General features: G+C 40.7%; 1 protein-coding gene across 2 annotated transcripts in view; it reads left to right on the top strand.

Annotated features, from left to right (window-relative positions):
• The window catches only part of Rnf212b (ring finger protein 212B), a 51,048-nt gene extending 25,436 nt beyond the window's left edge, over positions 1–25,612 (top strand). The window contains exons 5-16 of one of the 2 annotated variants that reach the window (XM_057786586.1): positions 457–572; positions 1,656–1,716; positions 2,822–2,850; positions 4,536–4,582; positions 4,769–4,811; positions 4,984–5,044; positions 5,417–5,465; positions 19,297–19,336; positions 20,121–20,215; positions 21,338–21,399; positions 24,411–24,488; positions 25,513–25,612. In XM_057786586.1, coding sequence (XP_057642569.1) covers positions 457–572; positions 1,656–1,716; positions 2,822–2,850; positions 4,536–4,582; positions 4,769–4,811; positions 4,984–5,044; positions 5,417–5,465; positions 19,297–19,336; positions 20,121–20,215; positions 21,338–21,399; positions 24,411–24,473 — 666 coding nt within the window. In that variant the 3' untranslated portion in view covers positions 24,474–24,488; positions 25,513–25,612. Of the gene's footprint in view, positions 1–456; positions 573–1,655; positions 1,717–2,821; positions 2,851–4,535; positions 4,583–4,768; positions 4,812–4,983; positions 5,045–5,416; positions 5,466–19,296; positions 19,337–20,120; positions 20,216–21,337; positions 21,400–24,410; positions 24,500–25,512 lie in introns of both variants that reach the window. The other variant, XM_057786585.1, reaches the window with a different exon arrangement.
• The last annotated feature ends 477 nt before the right edge of the window (positions 25,613–26,089 follow it).

Genomic DNA, 26,089 nt, shown 5'->3' with positions numbered 1-26,089 from the left:
AAAATACATTGTAATAGCTAAAAATGTGGAAACTAAATTAATCAAATAAATAGGTAAGTCTGAGCCAATTAGGAACTTGAAAAGTGTTTGTTTTTTATTTTGTGTGCCATATTTAATTATCCTCCACTTTGAAAATTTTGCGTTATGCAAAATGTTTTTGCCCACTAGTATTTTGTTTTTGCTCAAGATAAATGAATATATATATTTATGCATATAAAATATTTACAATGCTAGAACATTCCCACTAAGATAGAAGAAAGCCAATGTCCTAAAATGGGAAACTTTGGTTCTCCCTAGTGTTGAACTCTTTAGTTTTGGGGAGTCACAAGTGTGCTAGAGGGTCTAAGATAAAAAGAGCAGTTCTAAACTATGATTTAGTGGATTTCTCTTTGCTGTCAAAAGCAATAGGAAAGAGTTAATAAAAAGTATATGCTAAAAGCCTCTTTTTCCTAGTAGGTATGGCGTTTCCAGAAGAGACAAACAGATCTTCTTATCACTTTTTATAAGGATAGAATTACAAAATTAGAAGCAGCTGTGAAGGAGGCTCAGCAAACAGTGACTAGCCAGAACAAGTAAGTACCGAGTCAGACCTAGCACTTTTTCTTTCTTTTAATAAAGCTGTAGTAATTTCCAGATGTAAGGACTGAAAATTGCCCTGTGTGTTCATGTTTGTTTTAAGAAAGTCAGGTACAGCCTAATAATGGTGCATGCCTTTAATTCCAGCAGTTGAGAGGCAGAGGCACCTGGATCTCTGTCAGTTCAAGGTCAGCCTGGTCTACAAGTTCCAAGGAAAACAAAGAAACTCTCATCTCAAAAGACCAAAAAGGGGTGGGGTCAGGAGCTGGAGAGATGTCTCACTGGTTAAGAGCACTGACTGCTCTTCCAGAGGACCTGGATTCAGTTCCCAGCATCCACATGGCAGTTCACAACTGTCTGAATTCCAATTCCAGGGGACCCAACACCAATGAACATAAAATAAAAATAAATTAATTAAAAAACAAAGCAAACACAAAGTCAGGTACAAGTTTTTGGTTGTTCCCCTTGGTCTCTCTTAATTTTTTCTGTCTTCACTCCAAGGACCCTTTTTACCTTTTAGCTGTTCTTCCTCAGTGAAGTCAGATATAGCTGACTCACACTGATAACATGCTTAAAATGTTTCTTTGGAGGGGTTGTATTTCAGAAATATGAAACTGAAGACAATCTTGTTAAAAACTTAAATTTTTTCTTTAATGTTTATTTTTGCATGTGTGTTACCCTCTGACCTTTACATGCATGCCAGGTCAGAGACAACTTACAAGAGTCGTTTTTCTCCTTCCACTGTGTGTGCTCAGGGAATTGAACTCAAGGCATTAGATGTGATAGCAAGGTCTTTCCCCACTAAGCCATCTCAAAGCCGAAGTTATTGGAAACTTTAGACATCAGTAGTCCAAGAGTATGTATAAAGAACAAATAGAATTCCATATAAAAACCCTTTGAAGTCATACCAAGTGACTGCTTATCAAAACCCTGCCACCTTCTCCCTGAAGCACCAGTCTCTGATGGAAGTTCCTTGTATGTCTACAAACACCTCTCAGTAAGCATTAACTAAAATGTTGATAATAGTAATAATTTCTGTCCTAGTGACCTGGACCTGGTTGTTTCCATCTTTTTCCTAGAGAGCTATCAGTCTTGAGAAAGGAGAATGGAGAACTGAAGAAATTTCTAGCCATCCTAAAGGTGAATAAAGCAGATTTTGTTTATTTACTTGTTTTGGTTTGGTGTTTCTAGGCATCAATCAAACTCAGGGCCTTGCACATGCTAGATACATGCTCTGTTACTGAGCTAGATTCCCAGATTACCACTGTGTAGTTTAGGCTAGCCTTGAATTTACCATTGTAGTTCAACCTGGCTTTGAGCCCAGAACACTTCTGCCCCAATCTCCTGTGTGAAGACTACCACCTATGACACTGTGCCCAGCTGAACTAGGTCCTCTTTACTATTATTTTACCTCCTACCTTGTCCATCTTTCTAAGTGGCTATATGAAACAGTGTTTCCCAGCAAGCGCATAGTGTTTGCACAATAAATACACTGGAGTAAATGAATAAGGGTACAAAAGACCGTGGAGAGTTGAGAGCATCAATAATATTTTTGACCCACTCTGAAATCTCAGTGAATCATGCTATAACTGATGGGAATCTCTCACCAAAAAGCATATTTCTACTTAACATTTCTCTTGAAGAAGTCCAGGATGCCTCAGGACCCTTTCCTTGTTGTTTAACATTTTTGTTTTATTTGAGATTGATTCTAAAATAGTCCAGGCTTTGAACTCTTAAAAAATTATTATTATTGTTAGTGTGTGTATATATCAAAATGTGTGTAATATGTGTGATGTGTATGTGATATGTAATGTGTGTAAGTACAGTTGGCAGTCAGAGGATAACTTTAGGGTGTCAGTTCTCTCTTTCCACTGTGGGAATGAGGGATCAAATGCAGGTCAGGCTTAGACAGCAAGCATTTTTACCCACTGAGCCGTCTCACTGGACTTGACTTTGAACTCTTTATATACTCAAAGCTAGCCTGGAGCTCCTGAGCCTTCTGCTCCATTTTCTTAGTGCTGAGATTACAGGTATGTGCCATGTGACTAGCTCCTCAGTATGCTCTTTTGAAAAGCTAAATTTTTATTCTCTCAGAGCTAGTAATTTTATAAGGAAACACTTTTGTCCTCCTGTTGGCAGCCTTAGCTAGGGGAGCTTGCAGGTACACTATCTAACAATAATACTGATAGCCATTTATTAGAGCCTTTAACTGCAGCTTCCCTCACTTCCGTGTTTTTACCTACAGGGATCTCCAAGCAGTTACTACGGAAGCAGGTCGGTTTTTAACCACAGTAGCCCTCTACCTTGAAATTTTCTGATTTGTTCTTCAAAACATTTTCAGTTGTACAATTGTATGTGTATGTACAATGATGTGTGATAAATGTGTACAGTGTGTACTGATCGATTTAGGGTACCTAGCATTTCACTTTTCTTAATCCTTAACCATTTTCTTATGTAGGGAAGCTTTTGGCTGTTTTTTCTTGGCTTCTAGTTGTGTGGGCTCCAAGATAGATAAAATGGTTGATGAATTTATCTTTTACTTTTCTGACTCTCTGATAGAAGTGAAATCTTTTTTTTTTAATTTTATTTTTGTGGTTCTAGAGGGCTAGGGTTTTTGAATACTTTATCACTGAGCTAGTGTGCTTGCTCAAGAGCTTCCTCCTTCCTCTACTCTTTTTGTGAGGGGTGGGTAATGAAAAAAGAGTATCTCACTGTGTAACTCTGGCTGCCCTGGAACTTACAGAGATCCGACTGCCTCTGCTTCCTGAGTGCTGAGCTGAAAGGTTTATGCCACCATGCCCTCTCACCCAGTCCTTCTGGTCCACTTTTTACTAATCATTTTTAAATAAGTCTCACTGAGTTACCCAGACTGGTTTTGAAATCTTGATTGTAATGCTCACCTTTGACTATTGTCATAAGAATTCCTACTAATCCTTCGAAAATCTAACATGTATCACTTCTGTAATGACTGCATCAGAGTTGGTATTTGTTCATTCAGTAAATATTCATTCAGTACTTACTGCTTATCTATTTAAGTACTAAGTACATGACACCAAGTCTTTCTAATTAATGATGTCTGTGCTACTAAATATTCTAATAATATAAAGATATAACACTCTTGCAGTCTCAGTAGTTACTACGTAGTCTTCTTTCAAATTTCTGTATTTTATAAATCCATTATAATATATAAACATTGTTGTGCTGGGGTTCTTTTTCTTTGTGATGCTGGAGTGTTAATCTCCAGTTTTGCTAAACAAGTACTCTACCATTAGGTTCTATCCAGGCCTGATTCTGTCTTCTCTCTTAGTAGCCTATGAATCTCTCATAGCTAATTCTTTTAATCTCAAGGCAAAGGACAATAGACAGAAATGTTTGTTGACTGGATGGCTGGATGGCTGAGTAGATGAATGAATCGATAGATATAAGGTTGAGAGTATTTGGTAAGATGCTACTGGAAGGAAGAAAAGACCCCAGAGTTATATTATAAATGAGAGAGAAGTAGAGGAAGATTCCTCTAGGGAATTGGAGAGTAAAGAGACATCAAAATGGAGGCTCCAATTCTGTGTGTTGAGATGTGATGCCTCTACTACCAGGGAATAAGTACTCTGTGCTTAGAGAAGAAGCATCTGTTTTGTTCTTTCTTTCCTTTTCCTTCTTCCCCTGCCTTTTAAAAGAGATTTTATTTTTAATTGTGTGCCTGTGTGTGTGCGCGCACGCGCGTGTGCCCACAGAGGCCAGAAGAGATTATTAGATCCCCTAGAGCTAGACTTAAAGGTGGTTGTGAGCAGCCAGAAATGAACTGAAGCCCTCAGCAAGAGCAGTACTTACTCTTGACCACTGAGCCGCCTCTCCAGCCTCAAAGCTGCTGTTTGAGTAGTCAGTAGCTGACTGATCCTCTACTGTGGCTTTGCTTCTGCTTGATGAGATCTGAACTGTCTTTTCTTTTCGTTTCCTTGTAGATTAACCACACCTCGACCAGTGGGCATTACTTCCCCATCACAATCAGGTGAAAAACCAGTTCTTTCCAGCTACTGTGTGAGATGAATCTTTTCCTCATGAAGTTGTTGTTTTTTTCCCAGAGACCATAATATGACTTTGCTAATGTTACATATAGAGTGAAAAACATTATATAACCAGACAAGGCAGAATGCACCACTGATGGCAATTTTTCCTATGCTCTGTGCTCTTGCAGTTGCTCCACGACCCATTTCCCAGCATAGCAGCCAAGTGGTCAGGTGAGTAGAAAACCTATTATTCAACATTGAAACTGTTGAGAAAATTGAAAAATGAATGAGGTGACTCACGTTGGTACTAAAGAGAATTACTGCCATGTCACATTTGACACCAGTTTTTTTGTGTGTGTGTGTTTGTTTTGTTTGCGTTCTTGTTTTGTCTCATTTTATATAGTCGCTCTTCTTCTATGGAGTCCATCCCTTATACAGTGGCTGGCTTTGGTAATGTGGAACAGGTAAGTAATAGTCACAGTATTTTTCTAAATTGAGGTTTCTAGTGCTTAATGAAAGCAAAACTGTAAATCAAGAATCTTAAATTTATTGGTTTTGGCCCAAATCTTTTCATACCAAGCAGAGTCCATTTTTAGACTAAATATTAGAAAATGACACAGAACCAACAGGGGTGACTATAGAGTAAGCATTCATGAAAAATGCACCGTATCTGTCATGTTCAGTTTGGAAGTAATAGAGCATAGGTCCTTCTTAAGAGCAGTACGCACAACCTGGGAGAACAGTATATGTGTGATGGATGTTACGGAGAAACAGTGGGGAGCTGGGAATGTAGAGAACCAGGGTGTAGTAATTCATGATCATTATTTTTCTGTCAGGGACACAGAGGACTGCGGGAAAGGAGCATTTCCAGAGACTCTTACACTGGTGAGAGGGTAGGGGATGGTATCTGAAGCTGGCATATTCTGGTCAGAGACTAGAAATTTGTAGTGTTCTGTGCACAATGTAATGCTGTTTTCTTTTTTCTGGAAAATGATTCCAGGTATAGAAACATGTTTCAACTAATAATATTTCTGTTCTGAAACAGGAAGTGAGAAAATAAAAAGTTGAGGAATAGTCATTGAAAACCTGATCAAAAACTGGGTGGGGACTTACTTGGCTCAACGAATGAGAAAGCCTTCTAACCCAAGTTTGATCCCCCAAATATATATAAAGGTAGAAGGAGGGAACCAACTAGAAAATTGTCTTCTGGCCTTTACTTGTGTAGCAGTACGCGTCGAGCACACACACACACACACAACTTTAAAAAGAAGGAAAAGAAACCTCTAATCAGAATAACTGAACTGAGTTGAGTTTTCAAACTGTCACAAGATGGCAATAGAAATTAAGTCTTAAAAAAAAAAAGTTAACCAAATGTCAATGACAACTTATGCCTACATTTGCTGCATGGCGCACATCCGGAGATCAGAGGGAAAGCTGCATGGAGCCGGGTCTCTCCTACTTCTGTGTGGTTACAGAACTCAGACTCAGGTCATTGGACTTGAGCAGCCAGCCCGTTATCTTAGCCATCTCCCTAGCCCAGAAAACATCACTTCCAAACCTTGAAAAGTGATTGGCTTTTTCCTGTGCATTAAGGGTAAAAATATGGGCTTTGTTTCTAGTAATAATTTTTCTTAAAGTATGTTTTGTCTGTTACTAGTACAGCCACCCCGCCTTTCTTGTTTACTTTCTTCATGGGCTGTATCGTGTGTATGTGGTGCTGAGACTGAATCTGGGGCCTCAAGCATACTCCCACTGAGATACATACACATCCTTTCCTTTCCTTTCCTTTCCTTTCCTTTCCTTTCCTTTCCTTTCCTTTCCTTTCCTTTCCTTTCCTTTCCTTTCCTTTCCTTTCCTCTTTCCTTAATTTGTTTTTTCCTTCATTTTAATCAGTGCCGGAGATCAAATATATACTAGGCAAATGTTCTGCCACTGAGCTGTATCCCCAGCCTGTTTGATTTTCTGTAAATTTCCTTTAACTTAGTGCATATACACATGCACACACACCAACCATGATGCATGTGTGGCTATCAGAAAAGAGCTTTGTGGAGTTGGTTCTCTCCTTCCACTTCAGGTGGTGATGGCACCAGGCTTGAGTAGCGTTGGCTCTGATTTTCTGCCTTTTAATTGCAAGCTTTAATACATTTATATTCAATGTAATTGCTGGTAAGAAAGAACTGCCATTTTGCCATTTCTTTTATATATGACAGATCCTTTTTCGTCATTAATTCCTTTGTTACTGCCTTCCTTTGTGTTAAATCTATTGTAGTATAGCACTAATAAATTACAGTGTAGCACTTTAGCTCCCTTGTTATTGCTTTTATTATATTCAGAACTGTTTGGCGATTACAACTAACAGATTTTCAAAATCAAGGTTTAAATTAATATCACATTTAGCATCGACATTATACTAAAACATCATAATTCTGTAGAATATACTGAGCAACACAAATTTTAAATTATTGCCTTATACAGTTGTCTTTTAAATCTGATGGGGAGGTTACCAAGAAAATTGTACTTAAACTGTCTTTTGTTGTACTTATATAATTCTCTTTCTGCATTTGAATTACTAATTAGTGTCCTTTTATTTCAACCTGAAAGACTCCATTTAGTATATCTTAAAAGGCAAGTTTGAGAGTGATAAATTCACTTCCTAAATTTTTTTTTTTTTTTTGGTTTTTTGAGACAGGGTTTCTCTGTGGTTTTGGAGTCTGTCCTGGAACTAGCTCTTGTAGACCAGGCTGGTCTCGAACTCACAGAGATCCGCCTGTCTCTGCCTCCCGAGTGCTGGGATTAAAGGCGTGCGCCACCACCGCCCGGCTAAATTTTTGTTTATGTAGGAATATCATAATTCCTTCTCCAGTTTTGAAAGGTAGAATTGTTGCATATAAATTTCTGGTTAATAATCTTTGGGAACTTTTTGAGAGCTCTCTGGTCACTGGTATGCCTGATGACAAAATCAGCGCTAATCTTGCTGAGTATTATTTGTGATGAGTGGCTTCTTCTTGCTATTTTTAAGATCCTTTGACAGGGAGAGGGTATGTAGCACAGTTGGTTGAGTGCTTGCCTAGGATACATGAAGCCCTGACTTGAGGCCCGGCGTGTCATAAAGTGGATATGGTGGCACATACCTATAATTACAGCACTGTTGGTTCTCTCCTGTTGGAAACTGAGGCTGGAGTTCAAGGTCCTCTTTGACTGCATTCTGGGCTACTTGAGACCGTGTCTCAAAAAAAAGTTCAATTAATCATTGACTGTTATGACAAAAAGCAAAATATAGGGAACTCTCAGAGAGTACTCTTTTTTCTATTTCTTTCTTTCTTTCTTTCTTTTCTTTTTCCTTCCTTCCTCCCTCTTTCTTTCTTTCTTTCTTTCTTTCTTTCTTTCTTTCTTTCTTTTTTTGTAAGTTAAATGGTGTTGAACACTCTGCGAGCTTTGTTTTTGTTTTGTCTTTGTTTTTGGCTTTTTGATACAGAATTTCTCTACATAGCTCTGGTCGTCCTGGAATGTACTATGTAGACCAGACTATCCTCAAACTCACAGAGATGCACCTGCCTCTGCCTCCTGAGTGCTAGGATTGAAGGTGTGCACCACCACAACTGGCCAGTTTTGTTTCTTGAGGCAGGGTCTCACTGTATGCACCAGGCTGGCCCTGAATTCAAAATTATTCTGCCTTATTCTCCCAAGTACTAAGATTCTGGGCATTTGCCACCATGCCTAGCCTGCTTCTGAAAATTTTTCCAGTATCAAATAAGTGTTTCGCTTATCCTCCGTTCTTCAACTTCACTTCAAACTACAAAATTCACTGAAAAATTTTTAGTCTTCTTCCACAAGACCTTCATCAGTTTTCCAGTGTTGATCGTTTTCCCTTTCTCGAAACAGTTTTCATTTTTTGTTCTTACTCTACATTTCTTTTCTTTCTTTTTTTGGCTTTTCAAGACAGGGTTTCTCTGAAGCTTTCAGAGCATGTCCTGGAACTAGCTCTTGTAGACCAGGCTGGCCTTGAACTCACAGAAATCCGCCTGCCTCTGCCTCCTGAGTGCTGGGATTAAAGGCGTGCGCCACCAATTCCCGGCTCTTATTCTAAATTTCAAATTTCTCCTTGACTTCCCTGACTTCCCTTTGCTAGTTCCTTTTCCATCCAAGTGCAAAGCAGCACTTCTCAAATGTTTGGGTCCTCCATATAAAGGACCTCAGTTCTAGGGATAGTTTTAAAATGAAGAACATCAGGGGTTTGTTATTTATTTAGGCCAGAAGTTGACTTTTGGTGTCTTCCTCAATCACTGTCCACCTCATTTAAAACATGCTTTATTAGCTGGGTGTGTTAGCGAACACCTTTAACCCCAGCCCTTGAGAGACAGAGACAGGCAGATCTCTGTGGTCTAGAAAGAGTTCCAGGACAGCCAGGGCTACATAGAGAGACTGTGTTTCAACACTCCCTTCCAAGAAAAGTGTTTAGAATATATTTACTACTTCATTTAGTATGTGCATATGTTTGTGGGTACAAATGTGTCACACACACATTTGTAGATCAGAGGACTACTTTTTTTTTTTTAAAAAAAAAAACAGATTTATTTATTTATTTATTTATTTATTTATTATGTATACAGTGTTCTGCCTGTGTGCATACCTGCACCCCAGAAGAGGGCACCAGATCTCATTACAGATGGTTGTGAGCCACCATGTGGTTGCTGGGAATTGAACTCAGGACCTCCGGAAGAACAGTCCATGTTCTTAACCGCTGAGCCATCTCTCCAGCCCCCCAGAGGACTACTTTTGAGACAGGTTTTCTCCTTCCCCCATGTGGGTTCTGGGGATCTAATTTAGATGATCAGGGTTGGCATCAAGTGTATTGTTCACTGATCTATCTCACTGATCCATCCACCTTAACTGCTTAATTTCATTCTTCCTTTTTCCTTTTCTTTTTTGAGGCAGGGTTTCACTGCATATCCTGGAACTCACCCAGTAGAACAAACTGGTCTCAAAGTCTGAAGATTCACCTGCCTCTCCCTCCTCAGGACTCTGATCAAAGTATCTACTACCATGCCCAGCTTTTGAAAAAAATAGTATTTACCATACCTATCCCCAGGTCAGCCCATTCCTCCTTCCTACCTTCATGTTCTTTTTCTTTTCCTTTAAAAAAAAATCCACTGAGTCCTGCCTACATGAACATTGGCAATCTACCAGCCACACCACCCAAGAAAAATAGCACCCTTTCAATAGCCAGTAACTCCTCAGCTGAGGTGAAGTTTCATAGTCCTCCCCTCTCCATAGTGGAATTCTTTACTGCCGGGTAAACCATAACTGTTGGGAACTCACGAATGCAGTGGCCCATGGCATGTCCAGAAGACAGCGCTTCACAGCAGCCCTCCCATCCTCCATCTCTTGCATTTTATTATCCCATTTTCCTCATGTTCCCTGAGCTTTGTGGTGACCATTCATTGTCATCTGTTAGGCAAGGTCTCTCAACTTCTGCTAGACTGGCTGGCCTCAGAGCCCCAGGGACCCAACTCTCTCTGGTCCCATCCATTGCTGGGGTTTCAGGTTCATACTGCAATGCCTTGCCCAGGTTTTGCATGGGTGCTGGGATTCCAAATGTAGGTCCTCATGTTTACACAGCTTTACCAACTGAGCTATCTACCCCTGCCCAGCTCATACTTGTTCTTTTTTATACAGTTTTCTTTCTTGATTTCATGAAGCACTATTCTCATCCTTTCTTTTAGCATGTTAATATTATTATTGTATGAGGCAGGGACAAGGGCAGGAGCTCTAGGGCTAGAACACACATGTGGCAACCAGAGGACAACTTTGGGAGTCAGTTCTCTCCTTCTCCCATAAGTTCTCTGGATAAAACCCAGGCATTCAGACCCTAAGGTCTGTGTAGCTAAGCAAATATTTTTATTATAGTTTTGTTTTTGTTTTTCAAGAGTTTCTCTGTGTAGCCCTGGCTGTTTGGGAATGCACTCTGTAGACCAAGCTGACCTCAAACCCAGAGATCCACCTGCCTCTGCCTCCCCAGTGGTGGGATTAAAGGTGTGCGCCACCACTGCTTGGATATTTACTTTTTATTTATACAGGCCATAATGTTTTCTTTGTATGTCACATAATTTGCCAACTTTTAACATTCAGTCATCTAACTGACAGTTGTTTCTTGAGGCCTTCCTTTTGTATACCCTTGAGGTTAGTTCAAGGTAAGAGTTTAGGCCTTTCCAGCTGCTCCCTGCTCTTGTACACAGCCCTGGGCCTAGATGCTGGGCATGTGTTGGAATGCCTCAGAGTCCCCACAGACATCTCATTCCTCCATTTTCGTTTATGTCTTTAAGTCTATTCTTTGCCCCAACTAAAAATTATCTTCTCAAGCAGCCAAACCAAGTGCCTTGTTGTTTTCAGCAAACATTCCTGGGGAAGAGGCTGATGTGTTGTGAGCTCTGAGCTTAAAAACCTCATGATCTTTAGTTCTAAGTTGCATCAAACTACAGTCCTGTGTGTGAGGTCTTCCAGGGAACCAAACAGTTCAAATAATGACAGTTGTCTAACAGTGCAGCTTTGAGGGCCTGAGGAGATGGCTCATTTATTTGGTCAGGTACCTGCTGAGCAAGCATGTGTACTTGACTTTGATCCCAAGCACCTGTGTATAATCCAGGCACAGAGGTATGTGTCTGTAGCCTCAGTACTGGGGAGGTGGAGACAGGGAGTACTGGTTATCCAGACAAACAGAACTAATGAGCTCAGGTTCTGTAGGAGAGACTTTCTCAGAAAATAAGGTACTAGAGCTGGAGAGGTATCTCAGTAGTTAAAAGCTCATATTGCTCTTGCAGAGGTCCAGGGTTCTACTCTCAGCACCCATATCAGGTCTGCAACTTACAACTGTAGTTGTCTATAGTTCCAGCTCTGGGGGATCCCATGCCTTGGGCACCTGTACTCACATGCAAATATATACATAATTTTAAAAAGACCTTTAAAAAATAAGGTACTGGCTAGGTGAGATTATTGCAGGAAAATCTACTGTTCATTGTGGACAACTTAAGCATTATTCATATAGACATATATTCAGTGAAAGATATGATATAAACAAAATGGGCATGGAGAAAAGTAAAATATTTTCTTTTTTTTTTTTTTTTTTTACTTAAAATTTCCAACTGCTCCCCGTTTCCCATTTCCCTCCCCCTCCTCCCACATATTGCCCCCTCCCCCCGCTCCCCTCCCCCTATCCCCACTCCACTTCTCCTCCCCCTAGTCCACTCCCCCTCCCTCTCGATACTGAAGAGCAGTCCAAATTCCCTGCTCTACATGAAGACCAAGGTCCTCCCACTTCTATCTAGGTCCAGGAAGGTGAGCATCCAAACAGGCTACGCTCCCACAAAGCCAGTTCATGTATTAGGATCGAAACCTAGTGCCATTGTCCTTGGCTTCTCATCAGCCTTCATTGTCCGCCTTGTTCAGAGAGTCCAGTTTCAACCCATGCTTATTCAGTCCCAGTCCAGCTGGCCTTGGAGAGCTCCCAATAGATCAGTTCCACTGTCACAGTGGGTGGGTGCACCCCTCGTGGTCCTGATTTCCTTGCTCATGTTCTCCCTCCTTCTGCTCCTCATTTGGACCTTAAGAGCTCAGACGGTTGATCCAAATTGGGTCTCTGTCTCTCTCTCGATCCATCGCCAGATGAAAGTTCCTGTGCCATTCTCCTTGGCCTCTCGTCAGCTCTCATTGTCCACCACATTAAGAGAGTCCGGTTTTATCCCATGTTTTTTTCAGTAGCAGTCCAGCTGGCCTTGGTGAGCTCCCAATAGATCGGCCCCTACTGACTGGGAGAAGATCTTCACCAACCCCGCTACAGACAAAGGTCTGATCTCCAAAATATATAAAGAACTCAAGAAACTAGACTTTAAAAGGATAATTAACCCAATTAAAAAATGGGGCACTGAACTGAACAGAGAATTCTCATCAGAAGAAGTTAAAATGGCCAAAAGATACTTAAGGTCATGCTCAACCTCCTTAGCGATCAGAGAAATGCAAATCAAAACAACTTTGAGATATCATCTTACACCTGTCAGAATGGCTAAAATCAAAAACACCAAGGATAGCCTTTGCTGGAGAGGTTGTGGAGAAAGGGGTACCCTCATCCATTGCTGGTGGGACTGCAAACTTGTGCAACCACTTTGGAAATCAGTGTGGCGGTTTCTCAGAAAAATTGGGATCAACCTACCCCTGGACCCAGCAATAGCACTCTTGGGAATATACCCAAGAGATGCCCTAGCATATGACAAAAGCATTTGTCCAACTATGTTCATAGCAGCATTATTTGTAATAGCCAGAACCTGGAAGCAACCTAGATGCCCTTCAATAGAAGAATGGATGAAGAAAGTGTGGAATATATATACATTAGAGTACTACTCTGCGGTAAAAAACAATGACTTCTCGAATTTTGCATGCAAATGGATGGAAATAGAAAATACGATCCTGAGTGAGGTAACCCAGACCCAAAAAGAAGATCATGGGATGTACTCACTCATAATTGGTTTCTAGCCATGGATAGGGGCCACTGAGTCTATAATTTGTGATCCTAAAGAAGCTAAACAAGAGGGTAAACCCAAGGAAAAACATATAGATATCCTCCCAGCTATGGGAAATAGACAAGATTGATGGGCAAAAAATGGGAATCTTGGGGGGTGGGGTGGGATGGGGATGAGCGGAGATGGGGAGAGAAAAGTGTGAAGGAGAGGATGAGGGGAACTGGGGGAATCGGGGTGATTGGGGGTAAAGGAAGGTTGGATGGGGGAGCAGGGAAACTCATACCTTAGTTAAGGGAGCCACCTAAGGGTTGGCAAGAGACTTGAACCTGGAATGGCTACCAGAAGCCCAGGGCAATGTCCCCAGTTAGTTCATTGGGGCACCTGAGGATAGGGACCTGAAATGAACCTATCCTATAATCATACTGATGAATATCTTGCATATCGCCATAGAACCTTCATCTAGCGATGAATGGAGATAGAGACAGAGACCCACACTGGAGCACCGGACTGAGCTCCCAAGGTTATAATGAGGAGCAGAAGGAGAGAAAATATTTTCTTAAAATCTATCTTCTTTCTATTCCATACCAGATGGCTCCTGACATGAGACAGAAATTCTGAAATTTTTAACAACATGCTTAGATTTAGAGAAGAATAGCCATTGTCCAACTCCAAAGCCAGCTCTTATTTTTAAGTAGAGATGTATATACATGTCCAAATAATCAATTTTTACCATGCAGATAATACAGCATCATAAGGCAGATTTCTCTTTGCTTGCTGATTCTTTCTGAATAGCGATCTTTTTATCTTTAGGCATCTAGATATCCAAGGTCTCTCCACTCTTTGAAGATAAATATTTTCTTGCAAAGACAAGGACAGTACCCTGCCCCAACCCTTATGAGGTTTTCTTATCACCTGTATGATTTGTTACCTCTGTGGATGAGCTGTCATTTCTACTTCTCAAGAGGTTTCTCTTTTTCAAACTAAATTTTTATCAATTTTGATGGTATCCATAGCTTTTCTTCTCCTGTGGAAACAAGAGTGAAACCCCTTCCCCAACGTAGCACGTCTCCTGGTTTCCATTGTGAGGTCTGCACATCCTTGAAATATACGGACTGACTTAATTCAGAAGTTTTTTCTATTATCCAATGTCTCTCTACTGCTATTGTCTTTTTCTCATTAGCATTAAGAAAATTCAAGGTTAATAAAGCATTATGCAATCTATTTCTGTGGGCATTTTTCAATCCTTTCTGTTTGTTTAGCATATCCTTTATAGTTCAATTTGATCTTTCTATAACTGCCTGACCCTGTAGGATTGTTTGGCATACCTGTAATATGCTTTATATTATAATAAGCAAAAAACTGTTTCATTTTCTTAGACACATATGCTGGACCATTGTCTTTATTTGTGCAGGTATACATATGATAGCTGTAACTTCTAGTAAATGAGTGATTGCTGAATCAGCCTTTTCTGAGCTCAAGACAGTTGCCCACTGAAAACCTGAATAGGTGTCAAAGGTGTGGTGTACATATTTTAATTTTACAAATTCTGTAAAGTGGAATATATATATCTGCCAGATTTTATTCCTTTGAGTACCCTTTGGGTTACTCCCTGATGGTAATGATGTTTGGTTATAGAAAGAGCAAGTAGGACATCTCTTTATAATATCCTTAGCTTGTTATCATGTAATAGAAAACTCTTTCTTTAAACCTTTTGCTATTGACATGATGTTTCTTATGAAATTCTGAGGCCTTCAGCACACTTCCAATCAGTAATTGATCAATTTCTGCATTACCTTGTGCTAGAAGACCTGGCAGACCCATAAGGGATCAGATGTGTGTTATGTATATGGGACAACCTTATAAGGTTAATTCTTTTACTTTTGGGATAATTGATATTAATTTTTCCCAAAAAATTAGCACAAGCTCTTTGCCAAGGTTCATTGTCTTCCCATTTTTTTTTAATTTCATCAACAGTAAAAAGGAACTATAATCTCTGCTGGGTCTATACCTGCTAGTTGACAAAGTCTCAATTTTCCTTTTATAATTAATTCAGAGAATTTTCCACATAAGCTTTTAACTTTTAACTTGGTTTATGTGGTAAAAAGATTCATTCTAAGATAATATCTTCCCTTTGCATTGAAATTCTTGTAGGGGAAATTCTGGAAGGCAACATGACTAGAATATAATTAAGATTGGATTCACTGTGCCTACATGTGCCTCCTGTAATTTCTCTTCAACGATCATCAATTCTTTTTCCGCTTCAGCTGTTAATTCTTTGGGACCATTTAAGTCTTTGTCACCATCTAATGTTTTGTTTAAATGAACTCTTAGGTCAGGTGTTATCCTAACAGCCAGTCATTGACTGGAAATATCTCCTAACAATCTTTGAAAGTCATTAAGAGTCTGTAATAGGTCTCTCCTAATTTGTGCCTTTTGTGTTCTAATTTTTTGTAAATCTATTTTGTAACCTAGGTAATTGACAGAATCTCCTCTTTATATTTTTCAGGAGCAATTTGTAATCCCCATTTAGGCAAAACTTTTTTACGTCTTCAAATATTCTCTCTAAAATATCTGCATTTGAGTCAGATAACAAAATGCCATCCATACAACAGTAAATTATAGACTTAGGAAATTGCTTGCATATTATTTCCAGTGGCTGATTTACAAAGTATTGGTACAGGGTAGGACTATTGAGCATTTCCTGTGGGAGTATGGTCCTCTGGTATCTCCAAGTAGGCTGATAATTATTATAAGTAGGCACTGTGAAAGCAAATTTTTCTGGATCCTTTTCTTGTAAAGGTATAGTGAAGAAGCAATCCTTTAAATCAATAACTATAAGAGGCCATCCTTTTAGTAATAGAGAAGGAAGAGGAATTCTAGACTGTAGAGGGCCCATAGGTTGGATAGCCTTGTTGACAGCTCTTAGATCTGTCACCATTCTTCATTTTCCAGATTTATTTTTAACAACAAATACAGGAGAATTCCAAGGGCTGGTTGATTCTTCAATATGGCGAGCATCTAATTGCTCCTGTACCAGCTATTCTAAAGTTTGCAGTTTGTCTTCTGTTAAAGGCCATTGTTTAATTCATATGGGTTTCTCAGTTAACCATTTTAAAGGCAAGGCTGTTAGTACCTCTGAAGGTTTGGTAGTTGCTTTGAGTTCTTGTACAGCCTAAATGGGTGGTGATCTTCATTTATAATATCTTATAATATTCTTTCCAGAAACATGAGTTTTGGGGACAGCAGGAATGTTAACCTGGGTATTCCATTATTGCAATAGGTCATGGCCCCATAATTCACTACAATATTAGTTACATATGGCCTCAGCCTTCCTTTCTGTCTTTCTAGCCCTACGCATTCAACCCACCTCGTGCTTTAAATTACTTAAATAGGGTTCCAATTTCTTGGAATTAAATATCTGCCTCTTGAAGAGGTCAATCTGGATGCCAAGATTCTGGAGTAATGATAGTCACATCCTCAATTACAATGTCATTTTTACACACTCTTAGCTTTGGTCTTTGATCATTTATAGAAGTCTGACAAAATATACGTTTTCTATTTCCTACTGGAGTTTTTGACTCATCCTCCAGGTCTATTCCATCATCCAGAACAGTATGGTTTTTTATAGTAGGCACTGGATTGTTTAATTTTCCTGGTGAGACATGTTCTCCATAGTGACTGGGAATGACTGGGCCTTGTTTGACATCAGGGCCTGTGAGAGGCCCCCCATGGAGTTTCCCAGTGGTGTCCGGGTTGCCTTGTCTGTCTCTTGTTGACCTACATTCATTAGTCCCATGTCAGCCTTTCCCACACCTCCTACATATACCATTTGCCATTCCTAGAGGAGACATTGGTCCTAGGAATTCCTTGTCTACAGTCCCTTCTTAGATGTCCTATTCTTCCACAATTAAAACATTTGGCATTTTGGTGTCTCCTTCTACCATTGGAAATCACTTCTCCTACCCATGCTTCAGTACTATAGTCAAATGTTTCAACATTCATTGTATGCAAGATCCATTCATCTATGGGTGCTGATACAGCCTTTAAAGGTCTAAGGATATTCTTACATTCTAAGTTGACATTTTCAGAAGTCAAGGATTCAATTAGTGCACATCTAGCTTCAGGTTCTGTCACTCCTAATTGTACAGCTTTAGTCAATCTTTGTAAGAAGTCAGTAAATGGTTCTCTCTGTCCTTGTTTAACCCTAATATAGACCTAATCCTCTTTCCTGGTTCCTGAATCCTGTCCCATGCATTTAAAGCTGCTGTACTACATATGGAGGAGGTACATTCGTCATGGCGAGCTTGTCCCTGAGGATCAGAGTAATGACCCTCACCAAGAATTTGATCTTGGGAAGTCTCAAATCCTTTTACTTTCCCCTGTTGTTCTAAAATTTTTGCCTCTTTTCTCCAATAACACTTCCAAAGCAGCTGAGGTCCATTTTCTAGGACTGCTGAGATTAATTGAAGCCAATCGTGTGGGGTAGCTTAGTGCTTGAAGCCCACATTTTCACCATTTCCCTGACAAAGGTGAATGTAGCCCATAAGAAACTATTGCTTGTTTTTATTTCTTTTACATCACTCATACGTATTGGTTCCCATGCATATTCTTTGACTACCTTAGGGTACTTTGTGTCAGATAGTCTTTCTGAGGAAATTACCAGATATGCCAGGGGTCTGGCACATTCTGATGAGGCTAAATTCTGTCATTGAACCATCTGTTCTTGCTCATCAATTTCAATAAATTCCTGTCTGACAGTTAGATTCAACAGCATAAATTTTTTCAGTTAATTTCCTCTTTCCATAGTATTGAACCATTTTTAATTAGATAATATTGAAAATAAAGCTAATTTCTAGAATCTAATAATAGGAAGGAAAATAGCATAAGTCTTGCACAATACCTTCCATAATATAAGCAAAATGGTTATTGAACTCCTGGATGTTATCAGTCATTTTTTGTAATTTTTCAGATCTTACCTGTCGTAAGGCAATTACAATGAATTGGAGTAGGTGTAATAATCGTTATCGGCCAGCAGGTGTCGCAGTTGCAGCCACGTGGCCGAGAGATGCTAGCAGCATTGAACAGCAGGTGTTGCTTATTTAGGTACTGAAAAATATGCTTTGTTTAACAAATTACAACAGTTACTAAGGCGATCAAACGATTCCAAGAGTTGGGGCCCAGGATAAAGAGGAAACCCAAAGTTTTCCATCAGTGGAAGTTGCAGACTGTGTGCACTGTGGGGATCAGGCAGCAGTGTGCGGGCTGGCATGTGTGTCACAAGCCAGGAAGCACTGAGCAGCCTGCTGCATCTACGGGCCGGCTGAAGTCATGGGCAGGAGATTCAGTGCCCAACATGCCATGAGGCTGGCGGACTGATCCCAAAAAGTGTGGACTGGTCCCCACGTTCAGGTGCCAGATGATGGCAGAAGTCACAAAATAATCCCACATTAGTTCAGAATTATGAATAATAAAGGGTTATTTATTTAGGGGAGACTTACAGATCACTGTTCTTGATAACAGTCCTCTGCACAAACAGGGAACAGGAACAGAGTCTAGCAGCCGGAAGTGAGTGTTGGAAGCAAGAGAGCAAGTGCATGTTTTACAGCTGTATTTATAGTATAAGAGACCATGCCCAAGTGGACTGGTATCTTAAAGGCTATTGGCTGAAGGAGCAGAAGGAGCTCCCACAGCACATGAATATAGTTGAAAGGTTATAATGTTAGCTGCTTTTACTCACACTCACAGTTTTCTATTTTTATTAGCATATATTTTCAAGATTGCCACTAGATCTTTATAATTTAAGGAGTTCTGAAATGATATTCTAACTGATTTTGCAAACTTTCTCCTTGCCTTGGATTCTGAGGATCATATTTGAAGCTCTGTGTCACTTTCTTTTCACTGATGTCTCTCCTAGACAATTTCATGACTCTTGTCTTTAGCTATACTTTCAGTACCATCTTAAAGGGAAAGCCAAAGAAAGTACAGACACATTAAGGCACTTCAAGGCAGCGATGGGTCCTGTTCTCCATATCCAAGAAAGGGGAAAAAGTACCTTTGTGAGGTGCTGCTAAGTGACTCATGAGCCTTTTAATTTACCATTCGCCCTAACCTTAAAATATATATATAAAAAATTTTGACCCCATTTCTTTCGCACTGGCCCCTGAATCCCTTCTGAATTATCTCATTGTCATATTTATGCTTTCCAGAAACCCCTTCCCCAGGTTCAACTCATAGCCTCTCTTACAGGTAAGTAACATTACAACTTCCTTTTTGTGTGCATTAGTTTTTGAGGCAGGGTCTCATGTAGCTCAGGTTGACCTCAAACTCACTATGTAACTTGAATTCCTAATCTTCCTGCCTCTGCCTCCCAAGTTCTGGGCTCACAGGCGAGCACAACCATGCTTAGTGTCTTGCTTCCTTTTCTGGAACTGTGTTCACAGTGATTCTGCCAGCATGCCTAGAGTTCCTTGTCTGATGGCCTTTCCTAGTGGCATTCATAATCCACAGTTTATACAGTTTATGAGAAGATGGAGAATACTATGTATAATAGGCAGTCAAGTTATGTTTTCTCCATTGTAGGCAGGGTATCTTCTCTCTAATCTAAAGATATTTTTTTTTTTTTTGGTTTTTCGAGACAGAGTTTCTCTGTAGCTTTTGGACCCTGTCCTGGAACTAGCTTTTGTAGACCAAGGTGGCCTCAAACTCACAGAGATCTGCCTGCCTCTGCCTCCCAAGTGTTGGGATTAAAGATGTGCACTACCACCACCCGGCTTAAAGACTCACTCTTCACATACACGTCTACCTTGATCTTTCCTCTATTGAGGTTACCTTTGTTGTTGTTGGTGGTGGTTGATTAGTTTTTGAGACAGTGTCTTGGTCTATAACCCTGGCTCTCCAGGAACTCACTATGTAGACCAGCCTGGACTTGAACTTGCTTCAGTCCTTCTGCCTCTGTGGATTCCCATGCCTGAGATTACAGTTGAGATGGTATAATTCTAGCTTTATTGATGCTATTATTTCCATTTCTTAGACCTTCACCTGCCTCCTCTGGACAGGGAGTTTCTTTTAGACCATTCCTCAGTGGGGACTCAGGCCACACAAGAGTCCTCACTCCCAACAATTCTGGTGAGTTAATGTTTTCAAGTTTCCTTTACAAGTGAGAGGAAGGTCTGAATTTTGTCTGAATAGTACAAACCTGTCACCAGTTGAATCTTATTATGTGCAGATTGGCCTGTAGGATTAGGCTGGCTCCTTCCTCCATGACCCCCCTCAAACTGTGGATGAAATTCAGGATCGGGGTCTTACTATGTGTCCTAATCACAAATTAGGTTTCCTAGGACAAGATCTTGTTGTGCAGGTCAGGTAGCCTTAAACCATCAGTGGGGTTCAGGTTTACTGCAAACTTGGTGATTGCCATGCATCTACCTCCCAAGTTTTTTAATAACAGGCATATACCACTAGTTTTGGCTTTTTTCTACATCCCATGTTGAGGTGTGGTAAGAGGGCTCATCTGGAAAAGGCTTTCTGTCAAGTCTGGTGACTTGAGTTTGATCTCTAGAACCCACAGGTATGTAAATAGTATGATGGAACGCAAGAAAACTAACCCCTCAAAGTTTGTCCTCTGACATCCACTGGATTTTTAATTGAATATGCTGGCAGTTCAGTTACAAAGGTTTAAATGCAGTGTCTGTTTTTAAAGAACTGCTGTTACCAGCCCTGCTGTCTTTTCAGACGCTCACCCACATTTTCATACAGCCTCCTTCCACTGTAGTTAAACTTCAGCCTCAGATTGTTCTGTCCGCATGCCACCGTATATAGTCTTGTTGGCATGAGAAAGAAAATCGATGTGATGGCCCATTTCTCAAAGTGCTTAGCTGATTGTTTTCAGATAGGGTTTCTTTCATTAACCCTGGCTGGCCTGGAATTCCCATTGTAAGTGAGGCTAGTCTCCAAAGGGCTGGATCACAGGATTGCAGGTATGTACTTTAAACACACACACACATCTTCCATATCGTCCAGGCTGGCCTTAAACTTTCTATGGACAGGTTGGTCTCAAAATCATCATTCTTCTTCCTCGACCTTACAGATATTGGGATTACAGGCATACACCACTGTGCCAAGCTACTTAATAGTCTCCCTTTCCAAGTATTATTCTTTAAGCGCTCACTAGATATTGTGGCCCACAAGTAACATGACTGAGAAACTGCACAAGTAAATTGTCTGTCACAATTCTGTCCTGTCCTTTAGGTCAGAGGGAGAGCAGAGCCACACCAGAGAATCTTCCTGGTTTCCATCTTCCGGCCTTACAGGTGATGTCTGGCTAGCCAAACTCATATGTGCATAGAACTCTTGAAGTTAAACCTTCACGCTAAAGGCTGAGGGTGACGGTATAATATGACCAATGGTGAGTGATAAACAGGTGTTTCTCAGGATGGTCTCAGTTTTAATGTTCTACCTTACTGACAGGTAACTCAAGAGGAGTATTTTAGATCTGATGATTCTTTTTGCATACATACAAGCAAATACACAGACATATATATGTAAATATAAAAATGTATGGATAGGAAGTGTGGTAGTCTGAAAGAAAATGACCCCCAAAGGGAGTGGAACTATTAGGTGTGGCCTTGTTGGAGAAGTATGTCACTGTGGGGTGGGCTTTGAGGTTTTTTTTTTTTGTTTTTTGTTCAAGCTCCCCTCAGTGTGACACTTGACTTCCTATTCCCTGCAAGCCAAAATGTAGTCAGCACATCTGCATGCATGCTGCCATGCTTCCCACCATGATGATAATGGTCTGAACTCTAAGCAATCCATCCCAATTAAATGCTTTCCTTATAAGAGTTGCAGTGGTTATGGTATCTCTTCACAGCAATAAAACCTCTAACTAAAACAAGTTAGTACCAGGGACTTGGATATTGCTGTGATAGGCCTGACCATGTGTTTGTTTGGAGGAATTTAGACTGGTAATTTGGGTTATGAAAGCAGTGGAATGCTTTAAACACTGCTTAATGGGCTATACTAGTACAAGCATGGAAGACAAGGTAGTAATAGTTATTTGAACTGTCTGGGGCTCACTCAAGAGGTTTCAGATGAAAAAAATTTTAGTCTGTGTAATGATCTGTTCTGTGCCTTTAAGAGATAAGCCACACCCACTCCCCACTCCCCCACCTCTTCCTCTGAGGCAGGCAGATCTTCCTTCCTGCTTGCAGCCCGAGTCTCTCTTTTTTTCTGTCTCCCTCTTGAAGAGGCAGCTTCTGCCTCTTCCCACTTCTCCCCTTGCCCCTTCTCTCTCTTTCTCTCTGCCTCTCTGTTCTTCTCCCCTTCTCCCTTCCCCCTCTATAACCCACTAAATAAATATCCAGTCTCACTCTGCATGGCATGCCCATCTGTCTGTCTCTTCTTGTGGCCTGCTGCAGCCACTCAGGGAACTGTCTCTGCCTGGGCCTGGCTGCTCTCGAGACCCACTGTTGCTGTCTGCTGCCACATGGTCCACTGCTGCAGCTCAGGGACCTGCAGTGTTTCTGCCACTGCAGCCACCAGGGATTCCCACAGCATTTTTAATTAATCCATTACAGAATGTTGCTTAGAGATCATTCTTGTGATATTTAAGTGAAGAAAGTGCTGCCAGGTGCCCTTGTCTGAAGAGTCTGCCTGAGGCTAAAGTGAAGAGTTGTGGATTAACTCCATTGGAAGAGATCTCAAAATGTCCTAGTATATACTCTGTTGTGTGGATGTTAGTGATAATTCTAATGAAGAATTATAATGAAAAGGAGCAAGCTGAGCAGGGTAAATTTTGAAGAGAAAAAGAGCACCAGGGAGTGGAATGGAGCTAAATCCTATGTTCAAGGAGATAAGTGGATTAAGAAATGGAATAAAAGGAGTGGTGACCTCAGGCAAGATCCCACCCAACTAAGTTTCCAACTTCTGGAAAGAAACTAAAAAGGTTAAGAGCTGGGTGTGGTGGGGCACACCGTTAGTCCTAGCACTGTGAAGGCAGAGGCTGGCAGATCTGAGGCCAGCCTGGTCTACAGAGCAAGTTTCAGGACAGCCAAGCTTAGGCAGTGAACGACAAAAAGCTGGTGAAGTTGTAATAGAACAAGTGGGCCATGTTCCAGCCTCAGTAAGTAGCAGAGTGTTAAGGATAGAAGAAAGGAGTTATCAAGTAAAGCCGTGGAGGCCTGGCATGTGTTGGGTGTCCCTGAATGGAAGCCTAATAGAGAGGCCATTGAGTGACGCTATGAAATTGAAGCCTGGATTGCCTTGGAAAACCCAAGTTGTTAGAGATGCCGGAGTCTTGAGATACCTGCCAAGGAGAGTTACTAACGGAATGAATTAAACCCAAGAAAAAAAGTGTGCTGCAGTCAACAAAGCTGAAAGGAGTTGGACATCAGACATGGAGCTGCAGAGTTTAGAGTTTACACAGCTGGTTTGGTCCAGTATTTTCTCACTATGCTCCCTTTTCTGCATTTTGGAAGTATGTGATCTTTTTTATTATGATATTTATAAGTGTATTACAATTAAGAGATTGCATGAATCTCAGAAGAAACTTTGGACTTTGAAACAAATTTGAGACTGTTAGAGGCTATGGGAACTTTTGAAGTTGGACTGAATGCATTTTTTTTTTTTTTTTTGTATTATGATATGGCTATAAGCCTTTGGGGGCCAAGGAGTGGAATGTGGTTGTCTGAAAGGAAATGACTCTCAACGGGAGTAGCACTATTAGGAGGTGAGGCTTGTTAAAGAAACTATTGTCACTGTGTGGGTGGGCTTTGAGATGTCTTTTGCTCAATCTTCCTTCAATGTGGCAGTCAGTTGACTTCCTGTTCCCTGCAAGCCAAAATGTAGCCAGCACTTTCGTGTGTATGCCACCATGCTCTCCACCATGTTGATAGTGGACTAAGCCTCTGAACTGTAAGCAGGCCACCTAGTTAGATGTTTCTACTACATTTGACATTATCATCACAAAGCACTGGAATATTCTAGAGTTTCTTAAGTAGCAATAAAACCCTTATCATGTAGGATGTATCAAATCTTAGTTTTGGCTGGGCATGGTGGCACACACCTTTAATATCTGCACTTGGGAAACAGGCAGGCAGAACTCTGGGAGTTCAAGGGCAGCCTGGTCTACATAGACAAGCCCTAGGAAAACAGGAGTGGTGAGACCCTGTCTCAAAAACAAAAATTTGGAAGTTAGTCATCATACAATGAGGAGACACCATGGGGAAGCAATGGCAGTTAATTTTGTTCCACTCAACTTTAATGGTTGGAAACACTGCTAACTTGTCTGTTTTGTCATGACATGGAAATCTGTTCTCTGCTGCAGACATTCTACCAACAGAGGCAGATGGGATTAGCCGGGAGAGAAGGATGGAGCATTTCCAGATAGACATCCCTTTTCCAGGTTTGATCTATGTATGCATACTACTCTGCAGCTTGTTCTCTTGCACTTTATATTTTTGTCTCCAAAACATTTTTTAAAAATGTAGGGCTGGAGAGATGGCTCAGTGGTTAAGAGCATTGCCTGCTCTTCCAAAGGTCCTGAGTTCAATTCCCAGCAACCACATGGTGGCTCACAACCATCTGTAATGAGGTCTGGTGCCCTCTTCTGGCCTGCAGACATACACACAGACAGAATATTGTATACATAATAAATAAATATTTTTTAAAAATGTAAATAGTGTGTGTGTGGAGGGGGTATATCACTTGCATATGGGTGCTTGTAGTACAGGTGCCCTTGGAGGCCAAAAGAGTGTACCATCCCTAGAGCCAGAGTCTGTGAGCTCTCTGAATGGACACCGGGGAACTAGCTGGGCCCTGACAAGCACAAAGGTTGCTTATCTGCTGAGCCATCTCTCCAGGCCCTTCAATTCCTTATTAATGTTGTGTATGTACCTGTTCTGGTCAGAGGACAACTGTGTCAGTTCTTCCCACATCTGTCCTGGAGACCCAGCTAGGTCACTGGGCTTGGCAGCAAGTGCCTTTACCCTCGAAGCCATCTCAGTGACTGTCTTATATCAATGCACAAGAAAGCTTTTAGGTCTTATACTAGGCTTCAGGAGGATAATTATCTCTTCCCCATATGTACTGCCTTTCATTTCCTAGTTTGAAACTAAAGTAGCAGAATTCTTGGCCTCATGCTTGTGGATAGATTCTAGATAATATACTTATCCTGGTTCACTTCTAAATTTCACTTTCCTTTCCTGTTGCCAGTGTTAATCAATAGCAACTATTCCTTGTCCTAATTTATGATTATCTTACTTATTGTTTCTTCTACATCCAGTTGCTATGAAATGTTTCGATTTTCCTTTGTCAGAACAATAGGTAGAACAGGTTTCCAGCTTACTAGAGTATGTAGATTAATAAAGAAGAAAAGAACCATAAAAGAGGATACTCTTTCATGGCTGCTGCAACTCTTGCTATTGCAGGTTCTAGAACTGTGGAATGCGCAAGTGGAGTTACAGCCTACTGTCACAACTGGAGCATCAATAAATCCCACCAGTCTGATGCTGGAAACCATGTGTGTGCTGACAGATGCTTACTGTCTTCTGGTTTTTTATTTTTATTTAATTTACTGAAATGTGTTCTGAATCTTTAAATAATAAAAATTAACTAAATCAGAAACCATTTTAAAGTGTGCTGGGCTTGAAATTATGTGTCATACATGGTAGGCAAGAGATCTGTCACTGAACCACACACCCAGCCCTTAAATCAGATGTTAATGGACTTGACTACATTAAATCCCTCAACTCTGATTGGGTATAGATGTAGCCCATTGGCAGAGTGTCTGCCTACCATACACAAAGACCTGGATTTGATCCCCAGCAGTGCATAAGCTGGGCATGAAGGCACAACAGCCATAGCTTCACCGTGAGTTCAAGGCAAATCTATTTTTAAAAAAAGACATGGCATACACCTTTAATTCCAGCACTCAGGAGTGGCAGAGGCAGGCGAATCTGAGTTCAAAACCAGCCTGGTCTGCAGAGTTGAATTCCCAAACAGCCA

The sequence above is a fragment of the Chionomys nivalis genome, chromosome 12, assembly GCF_950005125.1.
Source record: "Chionomys nivalis chromosome 12, mChiNiv1.1, whole genome shotgun sequence".
Classification (NCBI taxonomy): domain Eukaryota; kingdom Metazoa; phylum Chordata; class Mammalia; order Rodentia; family Cricetidae; genus Chionomys; species Chionomys nivalis.
Note: the sequence above shows the minus strand (reverse complement) of the source record. Positions and strands in the feature narration are given on the sequence as shown.